The following is a 22,193-nucleotide window of genomic DNA, read 5'->3' as shown; positions in this document are numbered from 1 at the left end:
CCAACGAAAGGCGCTTTGGGCTGGTGCCACGGTGTGTACAGCCAAGAGGACCAGGGCCCAGGGGACAGCACCAGGTTGCAGAGCCCAGGCTTGGGGCCAGGAAGAAGATAGCCACCGCAGATTCAAGAGCAAGGCGGCCATGTTGGCAGGCTTGCATTTCAGAACCATCATCCCATGGGCCAGACGGAGGGGAGGGGCCAGACTGACCACAAGAGCCTGCCAGGGCTGCCCATGCCCGTGGGTCAGTCCCTCGCCCTCCCATGTTCAGGGTCCTCCACGATCTGGTGCCCCGCAGCTGCTTCAGCCTCTGCGGGAATCCCTTCTGTCCCCTACCCAGATCTGCTCTGCTCATCCTCCGCCTCCGGCCTTTGCTCACATGTGCTCATCCTGACAGTGCCACCCCCCCTCCCACCCAGTCCCTTGGTTTGAGTGAATTCCACTCTTCTTTGAAGAAGCACAGCAGCTTAGAGAGCAGCCTCCCAAATCCTGTTCTGAAACCCAGCTTCACCCCTGACCTACTATGTGAGGTTGGGCGAGCCACTCATCCTCTCTGGGGCTTATTTGACCTTCCAAAAAACGGGGAGCAGAAGGGAATAAACATGTGCAGCATAGCAGGGAGCCTGGAAAAATCCTTAAGAAGGACCAGCTCATGCCCACCTCCCTGGGAGACCCTGTCCTGCAGCCCCACCCTGAGAGAGCAGGACCTCTGGGGACCCGGCTGCTGCCCTGGTGCCACCCCCACATGCTGCAGACTTTCTGTCCACCTGCTAGTGGGGATGCCTGTCGGAAGGGGGCTCGCTCCAGCACCTCTTCTCCCAGAGGCTCTGGGTGGCCTGGGGGTAGCTGGACATCCAGTCCAGCTCCCCTCCTGGGGGGCTCCAGACTCTGCTAACCCCTCACGGCCTACTCAGACAGTTGCAGGATCCAGAGACAAATGGAGTCATCCCATGTGTCCAAATATTCAAAAGTTGTATGTTGAGCCAGCCAATATCCTTTACAAGGACCTGGAAGGCCAGGTTGCCTTCAGAATTGCGACCTCTCAGAGTGCTATGCTGGAACGCCCTGGCCCTTTGCACCCCTACAGCCCTGCTTCTTCTCTCCTGCGTTGAGGGGCTTTATACGCAGGTATGGACGCTCAGCCCACATGCCTCTGCTCAGTTCTCATTCTCCAAAAACAGCAGCCCTCTGGCCTAAGGGACGTGATCTGCCCTGGAGATATTCAGTGGAGAGGGCCACACAGACCCTGGGCTGGGACCCACAGCACATTTTGGTGTCCTGAGTAAGGTAGGACAGGCTGTCTTAGGGTCTCATCTTTGCCATTGGGTCTGGGAGAAGGAAATGCCTCCTGCCAGCCTCACTAAGGGGGAGAGGGCTTGTCCGACGGCACTGGGTTCCGCGGTAGCTCCAGGTGGTGCACTGCTCCCTGAGGGAGGCTTCACCTGATGAAGGGGGTTGCTCAGGGCGAGGCAGTGCTCCAGAGAGCTGCGAGGGTGGCCTGGAGAAAGCAAAAGCACTCATACCTCTGCTGGCCTATCTGCTCCTTGTGTGTACACTCCACGTACACCCTGTCCACAGCACCCACAGGTATGCTCCGTGCCCGCCCTGCCCGGGGTTACCACGAGCCACCCTCCTTCACGCTGCCAGCCTTTGCTGATGCGCTTCCCTTCATACAGTGCCCTTTCCCATTTACCAGACAGCGAGTAATCCCTGAAGACCGTTTTCTCCTCCACAGCCCCTCCTCAAGCTCCCGGCAAATCAGCTGGCCCTCCGCTGTGCTGTGCGGCCCCATGGCCTGTCCCTGTCACGTGTGGCCTGTCCTCACATACAGCCACAGCCTCCCTCAGCACCTAGGGGCCACCGTAGCTGGGCTCACCAGGCTGCCGCCACAGGACACCAGACCCACAGTAGGGAGAGCACCTTTATTGTCAGAGCGTTACAGACCCCCGCCCACCTCTGAGCGCCGCTCTGTGAAGACAGGCGGTGGGAGACCTCATCTTAGCCTCCAGACCAGCCCTGCCTCACAAGGGGCAGTCAGGGCCTCCAGAGCATAGAGAGGTCACCCAGGAGCACCGAGGGCGCTGGGGACAGGTTACTCCTGCCATGAGGGGACATGCGCCTGGGTGGTGCCAGCACCTGCGAATCTCTGAGCTTGCAGCTGTCACTGAGACCAGGACCTGGCCCAGCGAGAGGCGCACCAGGTCCAGGTCACAGGGGACTGTCCTGAGAGGCCTTGAGTGGCCTTGAGAGCTGTGGTCTGGGCTGAAGTGATGGCCGCTCCCTCCTCCCGGCTCAGGGGTGGGAGGGGCCTAGTGGGCTGGCCTCAGAGAGACTGGGGGGAGCAGGGGGCGATGCCAATTTGGTTCAAGGGCCTTTCCACCCCAGCATTCTTCTCAGGGTCCCCAAGTCCACATGACTGTCACATATTTAAGCACGGTCTCCCTGGCCTCTGAGGGCAGCTACAGGCCAGGCCACCCTCAACCCATGGAGCAGACCCCGAGCCTGGGGAGGCAGTTGAGGAAGGAGGCCCAGGCACCCCCCTCCTTCCCAGCTGGCTGGTCCAGCCTGCCTGCAGCCCTGTACGTGCCCTGAGCTTCCCCGTGAAGAGCTGGCAGGGTTGAGAGTTAGGAACTGAGAGACCTGGGTTCAAATCTTACCCCAGCCGTCCATGGGCTGGTGGCTTTGGCAGGTTATTTATACTCACCAAACCTCTGTTCCCCCATAAAGTGGGGGTAACAAGCCTACCTCCTAAGGATTAAATGAGACAATGTAGGGAAAACTCCGTGGACAGGCCCAGATATCCCAGGGACTCAGGAAATGATGCGAGCTACAGTTATTCTGGGCCCCACCCTGCCCACCCAGACCCTGTCTCCTGCAGGGAATGGGGGTGGCGGAGGGCAGGGATCAGGGGAGGGCTCTGCCAAGGGTGCTGGGGCCCTCCAGAATCGCCATCTCTCCCTGGGGGCCAGTGTCCCTCACAATTGTCCATGCCCGGAGCCCGGTCCCACTTGGGATGTCTTCAGGAGCCCGTGCTGGCACAGGCCTGGGTCTCTGGCTTGTCCTGGAGAGCCGGCCTCTTACTTCTCGCCACTGGCCCGGCCAGTGCTCCTCTGCCCAGGGTCAGGGCTGAGCAGGGCTGCGAGGGAGCCATCAGGTGGGGGGCCACCCCGCTTCATCTTGAGGTTGGCTCTCAGGGCAGCGTCCTGGCCGGAGCCCCCCTCAGGAGAGGCCAGGGGATCTGAAAGGAGAGCAGGAGGGTGGGCTCACACGGGGCCTCGGGAACACCCCAGGCACTTTGGCTTCCAGTCCCGGGCCAGCGAGGGAAGCCCTGTGCCCGGTGAAGACAGGGCAGAGCAGCAGTGGGCTGTCTACTGCTGGCACGTGCACTCGCCCACTCATCCGGCCACTCCTTCATCAACAAGTGCCAGCCAGGCCTCTGCCCCAGGCCCTGAAGAGGTGCCAGTCGCTACCCTGCTGCAAGAGCCTCCGGTGCCAGGAGAAGACAGGGCAACCCCACCCCTTAAGGAAGCAGAGGAGACAGCTTCACAGAGGAGTTGCTCCTGAAGCAGGTCCTGCAGTGGGCGCTGGTGTTTAGCAGGCAGAGAGACCAGCCTGATAAAGGCATGGTGTGGGGGCCTGGGATGGTAGGTGCTGGCACTGTGTCCCTGAGCCAGGCTATGCTGGGGAGGGACCTGAGAATTGATGTGCCTGGATGTCCGTCATGGGCAGCAAGGAGCCACTGAGGGTCCTTGAGCAGGAAAGGGACAGGGTCAGACTAGAGTGTGGGGAAGCCATCTGACAGCCAAGTGGAGGGGTCACTGAGGCAGGGAGACTAGGGACAGTGGCAGCCATGAGGGCAGTAGGGAGTGGGGAGGCAGGAGCAGGGGACACTCCCACCCTGCTGTCCCCAGGCCCCAGTCACTGCTCACCGTGGATCCCAATCATGTGCTCCAGAATGAGGACTCTCTCCGCCAGGATCTTCAGGGCCTCCCGCAGCTGCTGCACCCCCTCGCCCTGGCAGGGAGGAAGCAGCCAGGGTCAGGGCCTGTGGCAGGGCATCCTCTCAGCCCTCCCTGCTCCCACCTCTTCCCTCCTGCCACCACCATCACTACTACAGCCATCACAGGTTGGACACCCATGCGCCAGGCCTGAGGTTAGAATCCTTGTTTGCAGACAAGGAACCTGAAGTACAGAGGTAGCAACCAGAGTCCTGTGGCCGCACAGCCTGGGAGTGGCTGACCGGGGCTTCACGCCCAGACCTGCCCCTTGTGCCTGGGCCCCTCCTGCACCCACAGCTGCCTGGCTGCTTCCAAGCGCCCTGATGCCTAGCACAGGCCCACAGGTGGGGAGCTCTGCTCGGCTCTCTCCTTTGCGCCTTTGCACCGCCTGCCTGAGGGTTCTCCAGGTGCGGCCACCCCAGCAAGAGGAAGGGAGGGAGGAGCCGCCTACACGCAGGTAAAGGGCCCCTGTGCTGAGACACGTGAATGAGCCGATTTACCAAGAAGACAGGCTGTCAGGGCCACTTTGAAAATAAAAGTGATGTTGAAGGGACGAGGGCCCACCCTGGAGTCGCAGCAGGACTGGAGCCTTTTGCTAGCATAACATGACAGCTCTGCCATGGCAGATTAATCCAGCATAAAACAAAGCAAAAGGAAATTAAAACATTCTACCAGGTTACTGGAGAGACATGCTCCCACCAGGGAGCCAGAGGCCATGAGGAGCCATGCTGAGGGCGGCGTCTGGGGCAGGACTGCCCCAGCGAGGGGCGGGGGCACCAGGTTCCCCTCTGTCAGCTAAGCTCCATGTCCCTGGGCCACAGGATGCACTCTGGTGAAATGGGGAGGGGAAGTCACAAGAGCCCTCGAGGACCCCCACACGGCCTATGAATCTGTGCTGATGCACATCTTCCTCCCCTGGCCCCTGTGCCCATCATGGCTGCCTCGGTTCCAGCCTCCTCTCCCTTCTCCTGTTCTGCAAGGACTCTTCCAGGCTCACTCACTTAATGGCCAGTCAGCCCGCTGAGCTCTGACTTCTGGGGACTTTTATTCTCAGCTTGCAAGGCCTCCCCCACTGGTTCCACACCTCACCACTTTATCCATCACCCTGGTCCCCAGCACCTCCTCCTCCCAAAGGGCAGTGGGTCCCCACAGCCATTCCCATACCCCCTCCTGTCACATCTTGGCTGCCTGCTTCATGGTCCTTCTTCCATCCTTCCCCACACCCACCAGCCGTCTGTCCACCGCCCATAGATCCATGACCCATGGGCACATCCACATGCCAGGCGCTGTTCATGGGAGAATCCTGTCCCGGGAGAGAGACCACAGCCTGCACCCTCTGTAAAGGAGTGCATGTCTTCTGCAGCTCTGGGCTCTTCCTGGCCTCTCTGGCAGGGTCTTCCCATGACAGGGTCACCCTGGGACTTCCCCCGCTGCAGAACCTATAATAACTCATCTGTCTCCACTGGTAGGCTGGGACCCCCATTTGTCCCGTGGTGCAGGGCTGGCTTCAGAGCTGATGGGTGTCAGTACAGATCAGCTGGGCACCTGCTGCCCCTGCTAAGACACAGCCAAGGGGGCAGGAGGGGAGCCTGGGCTGGCAGGATCAGTTACCTCGGTGGCAGCTTTCTCCTCTTCCTGCCCCTTCCCACCAGGCTCGCCCTAGGAAGAGAGCCATGCAGTCAATAACCAGTGTTGAGGGGGGGGCTCCTCTCCACCCTCTCCAATTCTCAGACAGACCGTGGGGGCCTGCAGGGAGTCGGGGTCAGGCCGGGCCTGGGGACAGGGTGCTGGGGCCTCCAGCTTGAGGACTCCTGCCCCAGGGTGAGCAGAGCAGGGGAGGGCCAAGGCCCCGGGCACCACTGTGCAGCCTGCCATGAGGGCTGTCTGGAATTGGCCTTTTGGCTTCACTGTGCTTCTGGAGCAGTGAGGTGTCAGGTTTGGAACCCCAGGAGCTCATGTCTCAGCTCTCCCAGGGATCAAGGTCCCCTGCCTCTTAAGGCTTAGCTTCCTTGTCACTACAATGGGACTAGTTAATATCAGCCCCATGATAACACCCATGTGGCCACTCACTCTGTGTGACCTTGAGCAAGTTATTTTGCTCTCCATGCCTCAATGTTCTCATCTGTAATAATAGTGCCTACCTCACAGGACTATTAGGAGGACTAAGCAAATCAATACCGATGATGACTCTGACTGGAGCCTGGTGCTGGAAGTGCTACATAGGGCCCACGTTGCTATTGCTACCAGACAGAAGCTGGGGGTCCTAGGGGTGGGGTAGCTAACACTCCTGGGTTAAATCTTGCTGGCTCTACCATTGCCTAGCTGCGTGACCTTGGGCAAGTCACTTAACCTCTCTGAACCTTGGATACTAATTCTGGCAAATGGGGAAATAAAATTGTGGTCTCTTTGGGTTACTGTGAAGTTTCAGTATACTACGGATGAAGAGTGCCTCCACCATGGCCAGCACATAGTAGGTGCTCAACCAAGATCCAGCCCTCCTTCCTGGGCCCATGTTCCCCAAGTAAGGCTTGGGCATGAAGGAGGAGGTGCCTGCCTCCTTGGCCCTGGAGAGAGGAGCTGAGACTCATAAATTCTTGTTTCCCAGAAGGGAATTAGAGGTCATCTATCTAAGCCTCTACTCTTAGGAGGTTCAGAAAAAGGACTCTGCAGGTCACACAGCATGTTCACCCAGGGGTCCTGGCTTCCTGTAAGGGGCCTGAGGAGCTCATCCAACACCCTCCCCTAGAGGAGCTCTCTCAGGCCTGGCTCATGCTGCCAGGGAGGGGGCCCGACCCCCAAGGTCACCCCTTGTCCACCTGGACAGGAGCCTGCTCTCAGGTTACCCCTTGCCCTCTGCGCTGTACTTGCTGGGAGGACAAGGCCATGTTTAGGGGTCTTGGGCTGAGCTCAGGGTAAGCTGCCCAGGACAGGCCCGGCCACCTGGCACCCTGGGCCCTCACTGGAGCCCAGCACCCTGGGTGGGCTCAGCTCCACAGCCTGCACTTACAGATGGCCCTGTCATGCTCCGCTCTCCAGCCAGGCCCTGCAGAGAACCAAACAGAAGATTAGGCCTTGCCTGCCCACCCAATTCTCCCATTGTCCCTCCCAGTCTGAAAAAGAGGATGGAGAAGGGTCGTGGGGGGGAGGCATGGATGGGAAGGTCTCCTAGCCCTGGAACCACCCTCCACTGGCTCCTCAGGACCCTCAGCTGGGCCTCAGTCTCATCACCTGTGCAATGGGGCAGTGCGAGTGTGGTTATCTCATGGGCACAGGGAATGGAGGGCTGAGCACACGTGCCCTGCTGCAGAGAGAAGGGCCTTCCAAGAGGGCAGGACAGCAATGCAATGGAGAGGGTCCCATGCGTGGGCTCCCATTGGTACCGGGCCTGCAGGAGGGTTCCCCAGACCCCCAGATCTATGTGTCCTGCCGTCCTCACCAAGCTCACCCAGCTGACCAGGATGTGCCCCACTGCACCTCCCCAAATGGAACGCCTGCTTATCCCCACGCTCTGGGGAAATGGCTCCATGGTCCTGCAGCTGCTCCAGCACACTGGGCAGCTAACCCTTTCCCTCACCTGTCCAATTTATTCCATCAGCCAAACCTGTCAGGTCCACTTTGCCACTTCCACCTCCACCCTTCCAATGCAAGTTGCCTGTGCACTGCTGGGGCCTCTCCCTGGTCTCCCCCTTCCACTCCTCCAGTGGCCCAAGGGGCCCTCAAAGATGTCAATCAGATCATGGCCTCTCCCCTCTGAAACCCAGAGGGTTTCTGTCCAAGGTGACAGAAACTCATGCTTCAGTCCTGCAGGCCTTCTCCGCCTCCTTGCACTACACTCCCGTCTGCTTAGCATGTGCCACCTCTTCCTGCCTCAGGGCCTTTGCACTCACTCTTCCCTCTGCCTGGATCACTCTTTCTTGGCTTCTTTGCACAGCTGCTCATTCTGGTCCCTCAAGTCTCGGCTGAAGTGTCTCCTCCTGCCTGTCACTCCCTCCTGCTCAGACCCTGTGCTGTTATCTGCCACATCACCCTATTTGGTTCTTCCAGGACACTTCCTTACTATTGATTGTCTGCCTCCCCCATTAGACTACCAGCTTCCACAGGGCAGCATCCTTTTGTCCTGGTGCAGGTGCCCAGTAATGCATCTGATGCAACTGAGGCCCCAGGATGCATTTTTAAAGAACAGCAGTTATTAAGAGTGCTAAGGGCCTGGCATTTCCCATCTATTAACCCTTTTATTCTTGACAACAAACCCACATAGGGGGGATTTTTATCCTCTTCACAGGTGGAAAACTGAGGCCCAGGGCAGCCAATGACTTGCTAAGGGTCGCCCAGCTGGAAACTGGCAGAGCTGGGCTTCAAACTCAGGTATGTCTGTCCCACTTAGAGGAAGCTGGTGGCTGTTCTGATATTATCAATATTTGGACTAACCTTGGAACCTAACCTCATCCCTGCAGTGGAGGGGCCTGGGCAGGCCCTGGCAGAGTGAGTCCCTGAAGGGGTTCTTCCAATGGGGCCTGTCCACTGGGAAGTCTGGTGCCCTCTGGCATCCCAAACCTGGCCGTAGGCCCCCAGCCTTACAGGAGGAATGCAGCAAGGAGGCCAGGGGCCACTATGATAGCAGCCTCAATACCTAGGGTCTTGCTTAGGGTCTTATCCCCTCACTGATGCCCAGATACACCTCTCAAGGGGCTCGACAAGAGCCTCTGATTTGGTCCCTTTAACTTGGGTCCCTCCATCCCTCACCACTCTCCTGTCTAGGTCACTGTCATTCTGTTTCTGCCTCTCTGGTGCTGTGGCTGGCAGCCCAAGGGGCCAGGAGAGTGCCCCAAGTGCTTGTCTCTGGGAGGCCTGGACCCTCCACCTGACTCAGGAACTGATCAGGCTGAGGGACCCCCTGCCTTACAGCCCCAGCCACCCAGGCCTGCTCGCTGGCCTGGTCTGCACCACACCCACCCTTGATCTGCCTGTGCTGTGCGCAGCCCAACCCGCTCAGAGCTCCCATCTGGCCGTCCCCACCACCTGTGCACCGCACCCTCCATGCTGGTGTGAATACACACAGGGGGTCACCAGGGAGCATGTGAGGAGCTATGGGACACTGGCTCTTCGACATCTAAAATGTAAGCTCTAGAGGGCTGACCTCTGGTCCCTGGTTGCAGCTGGATCCTCAGCTGATGAGGCTGATGCCCTCTCAAGGTTTGGGGACTATTTGTCAAGTAACTGAAGGGATGAATGAGAGTATGGGACTCCTGAGGTCCCAGCCCCCACAGATACATGACTCACTGCATGGGGGCCACCTCTAAGCCACCCCACCCCACTAGAGCCTAAGCTCCAGGGACAGTGGAGCCCTCGGTATGGGCCAGACCCAGGATGGGGGCTGCTGGAAGCCCGATGCACAAGACATCCCCAGACACTACCCTTTCTACCTCTTCAGGGTGTTCTGGGGCCCCTCCTTTTTGGTGTAATTTTCCTCCCAGACCCCTGGGTCCTGCAGCTAAAGGTACCTCCCACCTTGCACCTTATTTTTCTTTTGTTCCCTCTAACAACCCCAAAGGGAGGCCCTGGATTCCCATCTCAGCAGCCAAGAAAAAGAGAGCCCAGAGAGGCTGCCTTTCTACCCAATTTCACATAGCTGGAGTGGCAAAGCAACCTGGGGTTTGGAGCCACCCAGGCAGGTTTTGGGGTGCCCTCACACACACAGGTGGCTCTTGGGGAGGAGGAGCGACAGGCTGGAGTGGACATTCTGTGATCCTAGACCAGCTCCACCATACTCTGTTCAAACTCAGGGCAGCACTAGTCTCTCTGGGTCTCAGTTAGTGCATCTGTGAAATAGGAATGATGCTGATACCTCCTTCATGCTGCCGATAAAACCAGGATCCCACACCCACCTTCCCCTGGGTCCTGCCTGGCCTAGTTGGGGAAGTGCTGATAGGAAACCTGACTCTTCCATTCCCAGGTAGACAACACCTCCTCCCCTGCCAGAAATGGGAAAGTCCTTACCTGGGATCCAGATACACCTGGAGGTCCTGGGGGACCATGTGGTCCGGGAGGACCTGTTGGCAGAGTCACAGAGGTGGTTACCTGGGGCCAGAGAAGCTCACTGTCCCCATCAGCTCTGGAGAGGAACTTTCCCGCCTCTCACCCCGTGTCTGTCTCCTTGGGCAGAAATGAAGGTTTGTGGATGAGCAGTGGGGGAAGCGCCCTGGCACTCCGCTGGCCCAGCAGCCCACCCTCAGAGCAGAGACCCCACCGTCACCTCTCCTTGCAGCCCCAACACTGAAGCCTGCTTTTCTTCCCATGGCCTCACCCATGGGGCCACCCTGCACCCCCTCACCAGCCAGCCAGTCCCTGGCAAATCTCTCTTGAGTCTGCCCTTCCCAGGGACCTCGAGCTCTACCCCTCCAAGGCCATCCTTCTTACCTACAACAGCTTCCTGACCATCCACCCTCCATGTGGCCACCCAGAATGACTCTTCTGTTAAGTCCCTCTCAGGGCCCCTGAAGTCCTCAGCTCTTCCCCCCTCCTACCCCCTTCTGGAAAGTTTCTCTGCTTCTGCGCCTTTGCCAATGCTGTTCTTTCCTCCTGGAGCTTCTCCATCCCCTCCATATCCCAGCAAACTCCTTTCCATCTTTCTTACTAGTCTCAGGCTGAGCATCACCTCCTCCAGGAAGCCCTCATGGCCTTTACCACCCACCTCCTCTAGGTAAATTCCCGACATGGACTAGCTGCCACCCATGGTTGCTCTCGGTTTACATGGTTGTTTCCCCCATGGGCCAGGCAGTACCCAGAAGGTCAGGCTGGGTTTGACATGGACAGCATGGGGAGCCGTGTCCATGACTGAATTCCCCACAGCTTGCAAGAGTGAGGCTAGCACAAGCCTGTGCCTCCCAGGCTGCAGGGATCCCCTGGCTGGGCCACACGAGGTACCTCCACCCCACCCTTGGGGAGGACCTGCTGGCAGCCACACTCCAGGGTGGTGCAGATCTGGACTGTCCAGTTAGAAAGCACCCTCCCACCAGTCAGAGCAAATCACCCAAGGTGCCCAGATACCCTCTGAGCTCACCCTCTCCCCGCCTTGGCATTTGCTCAAATGTCACCTTTTAAATGAGGCCAAGAACCTGGAACACTAGCCAAAGTGTAGGAAGTCTCAATGAGTATTTGTTGAACATGTGAAAGTCAGTGAACGACAGGTAATATCACCCATACAGAGCTGGCAAGGCGGCAGGCTGGCCCCGGCCTCCCCCTTCCCTCCCCTCCAGTGATGGGCCCTGGAGGGCAGGGGTCAGGCCAGGCCCAGGGGATCCAGCCCTGTCAAGCCCCTGGACCATCCCCTTGCCCAGGGCCTCCTGCCTCTCACAGGGGCCTGCTCTCCTGCTCCCTGAGCCACCTGTGCTAACCCGGTGGCTACCCCGGGCCCAGGCCTCTCCCTGCTCTGGTGCCTCCCCAACTCCGGCCCACCCAAGGGCAGCCCTGAGGTGCTTCACGTGGGCAGCAGGCCTTGTTCTGGCAGAAACATTTGTGGTTACCATGTCTAGTCCCACAGGGAAGCTGCCACCCAGAAGTGAGGGGCCTCACCTCAGGCCACCCAGCAGGGCAGGGCAGTCCCAGCCTCCAGCACCCTGCCAAGGCCATAGGCCCCCACCATACCCCACGAGGTCCCTTGGCACAGGCCAGGCCCAGGAGGGGGCACCCAATCCAGGCTAGCCTGTGCCATGCCCTTGTACCTACCTGGAGGGCCAGGGGGGCCTCGGGGCCCTGGGACACCTGCCAGCACTGTGTCCACAGCAGCAGAGGCCAGGTGCTCATCTCCAGCTGCAGGAAGAGCAGAACAGCCCGTGACCTGGTGGGGCAGGGCCAGCAGAGCAATGGGGGCTGGACCTCAGGTCCCCAGAGCCAGGACAGGCACCCCCTGACCCACTGGGCCTCAGAACAACCCTGGCAACAGATGCTATTGCTCCCACTGCTCAGAAGAGTACAGAGGCCAGGTAAAAGGGCAGAGAATGCTGGAGCTTCACATAAAGCATAAACTCCTTCCTGAACATTCCAGGCCCTTCAGACTCCGGCCCTTCCCTACTCACCTTCCTACTGCCCTAGGCTGGCACTTTCTTCCCTGCTCCATTCCACGTGCCTGTCCTGACTGGCTCACTCCTGTGATGCCTCCTCCAGGAAGCCCTCTCTGCCAACTCCTCTGAGCTGCTGGGCTCTGGTCTGCCTCCATCAGGACCATCACTGTCCAGTGTGGGGTGGGGTCTGTCTAATGGTCCAGCTTTCATGACCCTGTATGACTTCACCCTGCCCCATCCCCAGGCACAGACCTAGAGCAGCCAGGCCCAGGAAATGGGTGGCTACCTCTGCCCCTCCCTCGACACATGGGAGCTGGACCACCCTTCCAGAGGCCTCACAATGGGACTCAGTCCCTGCCAGCTGGGATGTCACCCACTGTGCCTCTCTTGTCAGATTTTAAAGTCAGCCTGGTCACCTGCACCTTCCCTGGTTTCCCAGGGTGCTTAGCAAAAACAGCACCCCTCAGAGGGGAAGTGGGAGGGCAGAAGGGATGTCTCTGTGCTCAGAGGTGCCCTCTTGCCCTAGATGGTGGCCCCAGGAGTGTTTAGCTGTTTAGTTCATTGCTGCAATCCCTGTGACAAAAACCATGTGTGCAACACATAGTAGGTGCTCAACCAGCACTTGTCCAGTGAGCTGCAGTGAGGGGATTTGTGAGGAGGAGATGCCATATGGATGAACTTGGTGGTACTGCCATCACCAAGGACAGGCCACTCTGGGGCCAAGAGTAGGTTGGGGGCCAGCATCAGCCCCCCAAGGGCTTCCTCTGTCCCACCCGGCAGAGCCCTGCTCCCAAGCCAATGCCCCACTCGCTGACGGTCCCAGAGGACAGTGAGGCTCAGGCCGCCCACCCACCCCGGCCCTCAGGCGCGGCACTCACTGTCCGTGTCCGTAGGTGGCTGCAGGGAGTAGAGGGCACCTTGTGGGCTGTTTGGAGGAAGGCCCGGGTTGCCTGCTGGGCCAGGGGGACCAGGGGGGCCGGGGCGCCCCATCTCTCCAGGAAGTCCGCGGGGCCCTGATGGCCCCAACAGGCCTGCAGTGGGGAGAGGAGGAGCCACATGAGGGCCGGGCCCTGAGACTGACAATACAGACGGGAAACGGGCCAGAAGGGGATAGGGTTGGTGAGGTCAGTCGTGGCCTCTGAACCAGTCTCCCTGCAAGGCTGTCTTGGCATGTAAGTGACTGGCTTCCCCTTCCTGGCCTGGTGCAGAGGGCACATCAGGACTGCTGCTGGGAGGTGAGGGAGGCAGGGTCAGCAGAGTCAGAGAAGGCTCTGGACGGGGCTCTGCAGCCCGCCTCCTCTAGGGACCTTAGCTCTTGGGTAGGGGCACCGAGGGTGGTGGCCAGCCTGAGTCAACCCTGTTTCTCCCCTGCAGGATGGAGGAGAAGTTGGGGGACTCTCTGGAGGTATCATTAAATGGCTAAGAACAGCCCCTAATTCCCCTCAGCCCCATCCCCAAGCCTGTACCCACAGGTCCCAGGACCTTCTCTTCTTTCTACCCAGGCTGAGCCCAGGCCCTAAAGTGCATAGGATGGGGCGTTAGTGGGGGTGCTGGCAGGAAAGTGAGCCTGGATCCCCCCATGATGGCAGTCACTCACCCCAGCAAGATCAGAGGTATATGGGACGCCTTGCCTGCCCAGGCAGGGGAGAAAGCCCAGTCCCCTCCCTCAGGGGCCAAAGACAGGTTGGGGGTGGTCCTTACCGGGAGGCCCTGCCGGGCCCTTCTCCCCTGTCTGGCCCGGGTCACCTTTGGAGCCTGGGGGACCTGCAGGTCCTGGTGGTCCCGTCTGCCCCGGGGGCCCTGGGGAGAGAACGGCACTAGGCCTGAGAACACTGTGTGCTGAGCTGCCACTGCTGGCTCCAGGCCTGGCCACCTGGGCTGTCCGATCAGACCTGCCCCCAGAAGCAGAGACCACTGTCAGCTCGCCTCAGTCGTTATGGTTTGCAAACCCTTTTTGTGCCTATTCTACAGTCTCAAGACTTACTCTTGTTCACACCTGACAGGTGAGGAAACTGAGGCTCAGAAAGGTGTGGTCTCTTTCTCAAGGTGGCAGAGCCAGGCTGCCGGTGAGTCAGGCCCCTCTCTCCACATCCTGCTGTGTCCCTGCTCAGGATTGGGGACTGGCCTCCCCAATAAGGCCTCCTCAGAGACCTCAGGAAACCCTGATGGACACACCTGCTCAGCTCTGGGGTATCCAGGTCTCAGGGGTTAGTGAGAGTAGATGGGGAGGCCCTCTGTGTGGCCCGGGGACAGTCCCTTCTCCCCCTGGAATGTCTGGAGAGGATGCTCAGAAACGCTTGCTGAGCTGATGGAGGGGACCTGCCCTGGCTCCGCGGGCCCTTGTGCTCTAACTGTGACTGTGACTGTGGTCTGGAGGAAGGGCTTGACACGCTGCTGGTTTCTGAAAGTTCCCACGGGCTCTCAGGAATTCCAGGGCTCGCCTGGTTATCATCATTTGTAGGGGTTGTGCCCCACTTGGTGGCCATTTCTTGGAACTGCACTTTCACTGGTGTGAAGGATCGCCCAGGAGCCCAGGAGCCCAGGAGCCCCGGGGCCTGGTATAGTCGTCTTCCCGGGGATGAGAAGTCCCCTTCCTCCCCAGCTCCAGAAGAACGATGTGAAGAAGGGAGGCACGGGGCAGCCTCCTGGGTGTGAGACCTCGGAGACGGTGGCTAGAGGGGTGAGCCAGGGGGTACAGGGTGAGATGGCCTCCAATTCCAGAGCCAGCCTCAGCTCACCCCTCTTCCCACAGCCTCCAGACTCTTCAGAAGAGTACAGAATATCTGCTCCTCTTCCAGCCCCAAGACTGGCCACTGGAGGCCAAATCCTACTGCTTGGGGACCAGATGTCCCCACTCCATCTCCCCACTGGGCAGGCGCATAACAGAAACAGGGCAGGAGGCAGGGGAGGGAGTCTGGCATGTATGTACTCAGCACTGAGTCTGGGCAGGGACGACAAGAAGCTGAGAGCTCAACTGGGAGAGTGGAGAGGGAGGCAGGGCGTCACCTGCAAAGGGCTGAGAATCATGGAGACAAAGTGCCCCCAGTCACTAGGGGACCCCAGGGGTCACTTCTCTGAGTCTCAGTTTTCTCCTCTGTAGCCCCAAACCTTACAAGCTTACTGGAATGATTAGAAATTATATCTTTACAGGCTGGTGTGATAGAAAGATATATAATAACACATAGCACAGACAGAAGGGACACCAGCCTTAAACCCGAGTTTAACCATATTGACATGCCAGCTAAATGTCTGCCCAGGGGACAGCCCCAGAACAGTGCCTGGCACAAGGCAGGCATTCAATAATCCCAACTACCATTATTACAATTATTTTTACTGTTCTACGATCCCAGAGGGCAGAACCCAACGGACAGAGATGCAGAGTGAAGATGCTTAGCCCTGACTTTAAAATGTGGCAGGAAGACAGAAAACAATTGGATGGCAGATGCCCTCCAGCTCTGGTCAGAGAGGTCAGTGAGGAGCCCGCTGAAGGTGGCAGGAGGCAGCAAGCTTCCTGTAAAATCGAGCCAGATAAGGCTGGGCTGGGGGCCAAAGTGTCAATGCTAAGGGGAAGCAGGGTAGTGGGGACAGTAGCTGTACTGTAATACAGTAAGGAATGGTGAGGACTGCAGCAAACCGCACAGGCTGGACAGGGTCTGCAGGGCCAGCTGTGACTTGGCTGCGGCTGATTGTTCTAGGAGGGACTTGCAGGCCCACAGACACATCTTCCATTAAGAGAAGATAGAAATCCTGATTTTCATGTGAAATTACTAAATTATTAAAAAGTAATTTTCAAGTTTTTAAATGTTAGCTCAATTTTTCAAAGTTAAAAAGTAATTTTCAAGTTTTTAAATGTTAGCTCAATTTTTCAAAGTGCCATGTGGATGTATTTGATCCAGAGGGTCTATTGTGTGACCTACTTGTTGGGGCCCTGGGAGGCCATGCCCGGCCTCTTGGCTGACCTGAGCCCTCCCTTCCAGGCCCCACTCACCAGCTGGGCCTGTGGGCCTCCTTCGGGAACCCGGGTGGGCTAGAGGAATGGCATCAGGAAGGAAGTCCTCGTTCCAGGGTGGCAGGGTGCTCTGGGGGGTCGGCAGGTCATTGTCTGGGCCTGAAGACTGCTCTGCTGCTTCCAACAGGAGAATCTGGGTCAGAGGGGCAGAGGGTCAGAACCCAAGCCAGGCCAGGGGCGTGTGAGCCAGCTGCCTGCTGCTCCTGGGTATAAACGATCACGTCTCTCAGGGACCATGGTGCCCCTTGCTAGAATGTCCTCCCGGCCCTGCCCACTCTCCTTCCCGTTTCGTGGGAACCCTCCTGGACCTGGGGCTCAGGCAGATCTCCATCAGGCGCTTTCAGAGTCCCTGAACTTCCCTCCGAGAGCAGCCTCCACTGGGATTACCTCTGTGGTTCTTCAAACAGTGACCACAGTCACCCCGACTCCACGGGCTGCTCCCAAGGGAGGGACTGGGTGCACTTGTGCCCCACACTGCCTGGTTCAGGGCACAAACAACGTGGTCTGGGAATGCTTGTGGATGACTGGATGGAAGGAAGGACAGAAGGAGGGAAGAAAGAGCATAGTGGGCTCAGCTTGGTGCATGATTTTTAGCAGGAGTTCCGAAAAGCGTAAGGTGGCCATGGTTACTCAGGGCCAGCTTTAAAAGCAGCCCTGTTCTCTCCTCTTGAGGGAGGCAGAGGTCAAAGACCAGGAAGACTCAGGGCCTGGGCGGAGAGGCTGTCTCCCTAATTAGGTGAACTAGGAGCCAGGCCCCATAGGCCCCAGCAAGTCCCTGCCTCCACCAGAGAGGCCAGCAGGGGGCGCTGTGCACCAGGGGTCTGCTCAGGGCAGGCCAGCAGGTGCTGAGAACCTCAGTAGGCCCACGTGGGCGGAGGGGCCCTCGGGCCGGGTCAGATGGAGCCCGGCTTCCCGCGCTAGCCTCCTGTGCCCCTGGCCTTAGAGCTCAGTCTGCCGATGGGAAGGAGGAACCTGGGTCTCAGGGTCCTTCCAGCTCTTGAGAGTCAGAATCCTGCATCCTGTGAAATTACAGGCTCTCCTCACCCCCATTCCCAGGAGGGTGGGGGCCTGTGTGTTTGGCCTTGCCCAGTGCCGCCCGACCTGCCTGCGCAGCCCCCAAGGTGTCTCCTGCAGCAGCTGGCCGCCTGCCCCACCTCCACCTGCCCCACCCCTCCTGGAGCCTCCCTTACAGCAGTGGGGCGAGGACCTTACGCAAAGCCAACATGCCGAGCCTCCACCTCAAGCTGCAGCATCCCCAGTGTCCCAACACTTCATACACAGATGCCCTGTCCCTCCTGGGCCTCGCCTGCATTTCCTCCTCCCCGCTCTGCTCCAGCCACTCTGAACTTGTGCAGCACTGAAGCCCTCGATCTTGCAGGGCCCTCACCAGCCCCACCTTCCCTCCTGAGCCCTGGGAAGGTCCTGAGACTCCAGCGAACTGTCCCCTCTCCCCTGCAGTCTGCCAGACCTTCTGGGCAGCAGGGGGCCATTCCCTCCTCTTCTGCTGCATCCGCTCTGTGTGCCAACAGCCAGTGGGGGAACCATCAGCCCTGCCCTGGGGAGTAGCCACCTCCTTGCTCTTGGTACCCAAAGCCCAGCACAGGTTAAGTTGCACCCACGCCCCAAGTCTCAGATCTCCACCTGTGTTTAGCAGATGGGCTGCAGACCTGTGAGGTTCCGGTGACCCCTGAGCCACTTCTCTAAGCCCCTCCCCTTTCTGGTCTTTAAAAGGGCCCATAAGGTGGAAGAGCCACTGTAGCCACATCCCAGGTGAGGTGGAAAGAGAAGCTCAGAGACTGCAAGTGATTTGCCCAAGGTCTCCCAGCAAGTAGACAGTGGGGCCAGGACCCCGTGCGATGCCCCGCCCTCCTCCCCACAGCTCAGCCACGGCCTTTAGCCCCAGTGGAGAGAAGGGCAGCAGCTGGCTCAGATCTCATATCAGCTGGGGGTAGAACCAGACCTCCTGACCCCCAGAGTCCCCTTGAGGAGGGGAGGGTTATGATTCCTTCCATAACCACTGAGTGTCTGCTGGGAATCTCACTGGCCATGGCCAAGGTTAGGGGCCCTGGGGCAGTAGGTGTGAGGACAGGGATGAGGAGAACTATCAGGTCCTGGTGCCCCAGGCTTGGGAGCAGGAGGGTTTGGTGAAGCTGATCCTGGCCTAGCTTCAGGGAATGTGGGATTGCCACCCGAACAACGAGGTGTTGTTTGTGGGTGAGAGAGGGCAGTTTGTGGGCAAAGGTGACCAGTACAGAGGAGGAGGTTGAGTTGCAGAGTCCTGGGGAGACGGCCAGATGGACATATTAAACAGGGAGAAGTCAGGAGCAACAGGGGCATGGGGCAGCTTGTAGGGATTAGGGGAGGGGCGCCAGTCCCGGGCTCCCGGGGTCAGGGCCAAGTGTTCTTTCATGGTAGGGCACCAGGCTCCCCTTTGGGGACCTGCAACCTGCAGCCTTGCCCCGGCTTAAAATGCTTGGCTCACTTCCTCCTGGGGCACCTCCCCCACAGACCCCAAGGCCTCCAGCCCACGGACCCAGGCAGAGGCGCCCTGGACACAGCCAAGTTAGCATCAGCCCCGGCCTGATGCCAAACCCTCTTGGCTCAGCCAAGGCCAACCTCAGGAGAAACTGATCCCATCCCTGCAGGGTATGAGCTCACCAGGGCGGGCAGCAGTGGGTGTGGAGACTCAGCCCAAGGAAACCAGACAACCACCAGCCTTTGAGGGCAGTGGACCTGATGATGTCACTGCAGCCAGGATGAGTGGCCAGGACACCACCCACCTGCACCAGAAGCCAGACAAACTCTGGGGCTTCCATGACCCCCAAGCAGGAAAATTCCCTCTGGCTCCCTCCCACTCCATGAGGTCTCTGAAGTCCCAGAGTGTAAATCGAGGGGAGGGGAGGAAGGAGAGGTTTTCCTGATGGCCTTCTGCACCCCCATTCCCCAACAGCCATTCCAGCCTGTCCCAGGAAAAGGGGGTGCCAAGAATCCTAGATCAACTCCAAGATCTGGATCCTTTGGCAACTCAGGCAACCGCAGGGAGTGAAGATAAAGTACACCCTGATGGCTGCCTGGCCCCTGACCACCCCCTTATCCCTGGCACCAGAACCCCCTAATTGGGTACCTGTGGGAATGCCCTAGAGGAGGAATCTTGATTAGCCAGTTACTCATTTTCCCAGCTCCCTTGCAACCAGGAGGTGGACACAGAACCCACTGCTAGCCAATGAAACATAATGAGTCTGTTGGGGTGCTTTATCTCACCTTCTACTTACTGCCATTGAACAAGGTATAGGGAGATGATGTCCTGAGCAGCAGCAGCCATTTTGTAACCAGGAGTCACTGACCATGAGGACCAAAGCCAATACATTAAGAAGGTGGTGGGAAGGCTGTGAAGAGCCTGGTTTCTTGAACCACCAAAACCAATCCTGAAACCACTGGACTTCTTGTTGAACAAACAATAAATGCCCTTAAGGAATAAGCCATCATTGGCTAGGTTTCTATTACTTGCTGTGGAATGAAGCCAGTTTCCAGGCCTCTGGACTGCTGCTGCTTATGCCAGCTGTCTGGTTTCTGACTCCCTGCCTGGGGTCTGCCTTCCTGGCTCTGCCTTCACCCGCCTGACCCTTGCTGCTGACCCCAGCCATATTTTCTCTGACCACTGCAGCCCCACCTAGCCTTGGCACTGCCCCTGGGACTACAGGGTTGTCCTGGCAGCTAGCCCAGCTTGTTCCCTGACCTCTCCAGGTTGCTGCTCCTCAGGGCCCTCTGACCTGGGCTGACAGAACTCCTAGGGACCCTGTTCCTCCAGAGGACACTTGGGCATGAAGCAGGCATGTGGATAGTGGGAAGTGACCCAGATAAGACCCAGGAGCTGGGTCTCCCATTCCCTATGTCCCCTACCTCGGAGTCTAGAAGGAGGGCAGAGGCAGCCACATCTCTGCTTACCCCACACTCAAGCAACCTGCACCCTCCCACCCAAGAACCACCTGAGCTCACCCCCCAGAACAACCCGGTGAGGCGCAGGGAATGAGTCCTTCAGTTTCCGTTTCACAGGCAGAGGCCCAGCCGAGATGGGCCTGCCAAGGCAGAGCGATTGCTGGGACGGGCCTCCTAGGCTTGGCTCCCCCAGCACATCCCGCTGTCCCTAACCACACCCTGTCCCTGCAGCTCTGCAGGGGAGTCACCACTCTCGCCCTCTGGGCCAGAGAGCAAACCCTGCCCCAGCCCGCTCCCTGGGCAGATGGAGGTGGCAGGGTGGGAGGACCCGGGAGGAGCTGTCCCTGGTGGGAGGGCATGGGCGAGGGCCAGGTGGGCGGAGGACAGCTGGCATTATAGCATTCTCCCCTGAGGGCTGGAACTTTTAACACCCGAGGTGCTGGGCTGGAGCCAGGGCAGGATTTCAGCCGGTGCTCTGCCAAAGCACGCGGAGGCTTCAGGTGCCTGAGAAACGTCCGTCAGGCCAGCTGGCCTGAGTACCCTGTCTTTTCTAAAATCTTGGATACCAGAAATTCACCCCATCATCTTGCCCAGCACACTCCATCCCTCCCAGGGCTGCCCAGCCCCAGCTCGGTCCACCTGGCGGCACCTACTCCCTGAAGCCTTCCACCCCACCCCCACCCCCACTGAGCCATTGACCCCCAAGGGGGCACAGAGTCCCCAGCCCCCAGGTTGTGCTCAGGAGCCTGTGCTGCTGGGGGACCCTCCCACCCACAAAAGGGCTTGGGGACAAGGGAGGCCATTCATGCCCTGGGCTTCTCAAGCTCCACTCTGCACAGGTGTCTCCCCATCTCTAAGATGGGGACAGCAACATGGTACCAATGAGAACAGACCCTCTTCCTGTCCAGCACTTGACCATCTCCAAAGCCAGTTGCAGCCCTGCAAGGTTGGTACATTCCATTCCACAGGTGAGGAGGTGGGAGCTCCATAGGATTCACCCAGATGCAGGGGGCAGCGGAGTCCCCACTTACATCTGACTCTAAGTGACAGTCACCAACAGCTCCTGTCCTACTGGGCAGGTGCCCTCATGGCCAGGCTTTCGGGGCTGGAGGCAGGATTCAAGGTTGATTCAGGGTTGGCGAGGGCTGTGTGTGTGTGTGTGTGTGTGTGTGTGTGTGTGTGTGTGTGTGCGCCTGTGTGTCTGTTTGTGTCCTGGTATGTGTATGTTGTGTGTGTGTGCCCATGTGTGTTCGGGTGTGTGTGTCTGCAGGGAGGACCCCTGCCTCTTGGAAGGAGGAGCCAGAGGCGGGGCAGCAACCCTGGGCTGGGGGTGGTCAGTGCCTTTCCTCTTTCCACCAAAGGGTCAACCTCCAGGAGTCCTGCCTCCCAGCCACTGAGGCCCACACCCAGACCAGCTCACTATCTGGGATCTTCAGATCTCTTGTTCTCCCCACTCCCCTTTTCCAACCCAAGAGGCTGGCCCAGCCCAGAGAAGGCCACCAAGAGCCACCAAGGCCCCAGCAGCAGTCATCCCCCAGGACCAGGCTGCTCAGGCCTACTGGGCTCCCTGGGCTGGGGTTTCCCCACCGACCCCTGATGCACAACCCCTTACGCCACCCCACCTCCACTAGCTCCCTAGGCCAGGCTCCCTAGGCCATCTGACCTTGGCCTCCAGCGTGGTCAGCCTCTCACTCATGTCGCTGAGCCGGGTACAGTTCATGCATTCTGAAAGAGAAGGATGGGAGTGGAATGTAGATCCTGGGGAGAGAGCAGCCAAGCCACCAGGATAGCCTCTGGGCAGGCAGGCAATGAAATCTCTGATCTGTTTGCCTGAAAAACTCCTATCCATTCTTCAGGGCCTTATTTTCAGTGCCCTGTCTTCCATGCAGCCTGCTTGACCTCTTAGCTTCCTCTCTGAGCACCCACAGCACATTGTCCTGTCCATTTATTCAGCAAAGTGCCTGAGCTAGCACTGGGCCAGCACGGGGATGGCTTGTCAGCCTGTGAAGACCATGAGGGCAGAGTCTTTGCCTATTTTGTTTGCCCAGAAATCTCAGTGCCTAGCACAAAGGAGGAGCTCCAAAAATATCTGATAGTCCCTGATGGATGGTAAATGAAGTAAGGACACCAAAAGCCTGTCTGGAGTAGAGGAGGTGGTAATCAGGGAGGACATCCTGGAGGCAGTGGTATCTA

The 22,193-nt window shown here is 58.8% G+C and overlaps 1 protein-coding gene across 3 annotated transcripts in view; it reads right to left on the bottom strand.

The window, feature by feature from the left end:
• Positions 1-1,904: 1,904 nt before the first annotated feature.
• Positions 1,905-22,193, bottom strand: part of COL26A1 (collagen type XXVI alpha 1 chain) — a 177,830-nt gene continuing 157,541 nt past the window's right edge. For 2 of the 3 annotated variants that reach the window (XM_036998536.2, XM_036998537.2), the window contains exons 4-13: positions 21,664-21,725; positions 16,044-16,197; positions 13,757-13,855; positions 12,934-13,086; positions 11,721-11,804; positions 9,993-10,045; positions 7,003-7,038; positions 5,607-5,654; positions 3,927-4,011; positions 1,905-3,235 (exon numbers count right to left, since the gene is read on the bottom strand). In XM_036998536.2, the coding sequence (XP_036854431.2) occupies positions 3,075-3,235; positions 3,927-4,011; positions 5,607-5,654; positions 7,003-7,038; positions 9,993-10,045; positions 11,721-11,804; positions 12,934-13,086; positions 13,757-13,855; positions 16,044-16,197; positions 21,664-21,725 (935 nt within the window). In that variant the 3' untranslated portion in view covers positions 1,905-3,074. The remainder of the gene's footprint in view (positions 3,236-3,926; positions 4,012-5,606; positions 5,655-7,002; positions 7,039-9,992; positions 10,046-11,720; positions 11,805-12,933; positions 13,087-13,756; positions 13,856-16,043; positions 16,198-21,663; positions 21,726-22,193) is intronic. The other variant, XM_036998538.2, reaches the window with a different exon arrangement.

Source organism: Manis javanica, chromosome 10 (genome assembly GCF_040802235.1).
Source record: "Manis javanica isolate MJ-LG chromosome 10, MJ_LKY, whole genome shotgun sequence".
In the NCBI taxonomy this organism is placed as follows: domain Eukaryota; kingdom Metazoa; phylum Chordata; class Mammalia; order Pholidota; family Manidae; genus Manis; species Manis javanica.
This window is presented reverse-complemented; position numbering and strand designations above follow the sequence as displayed.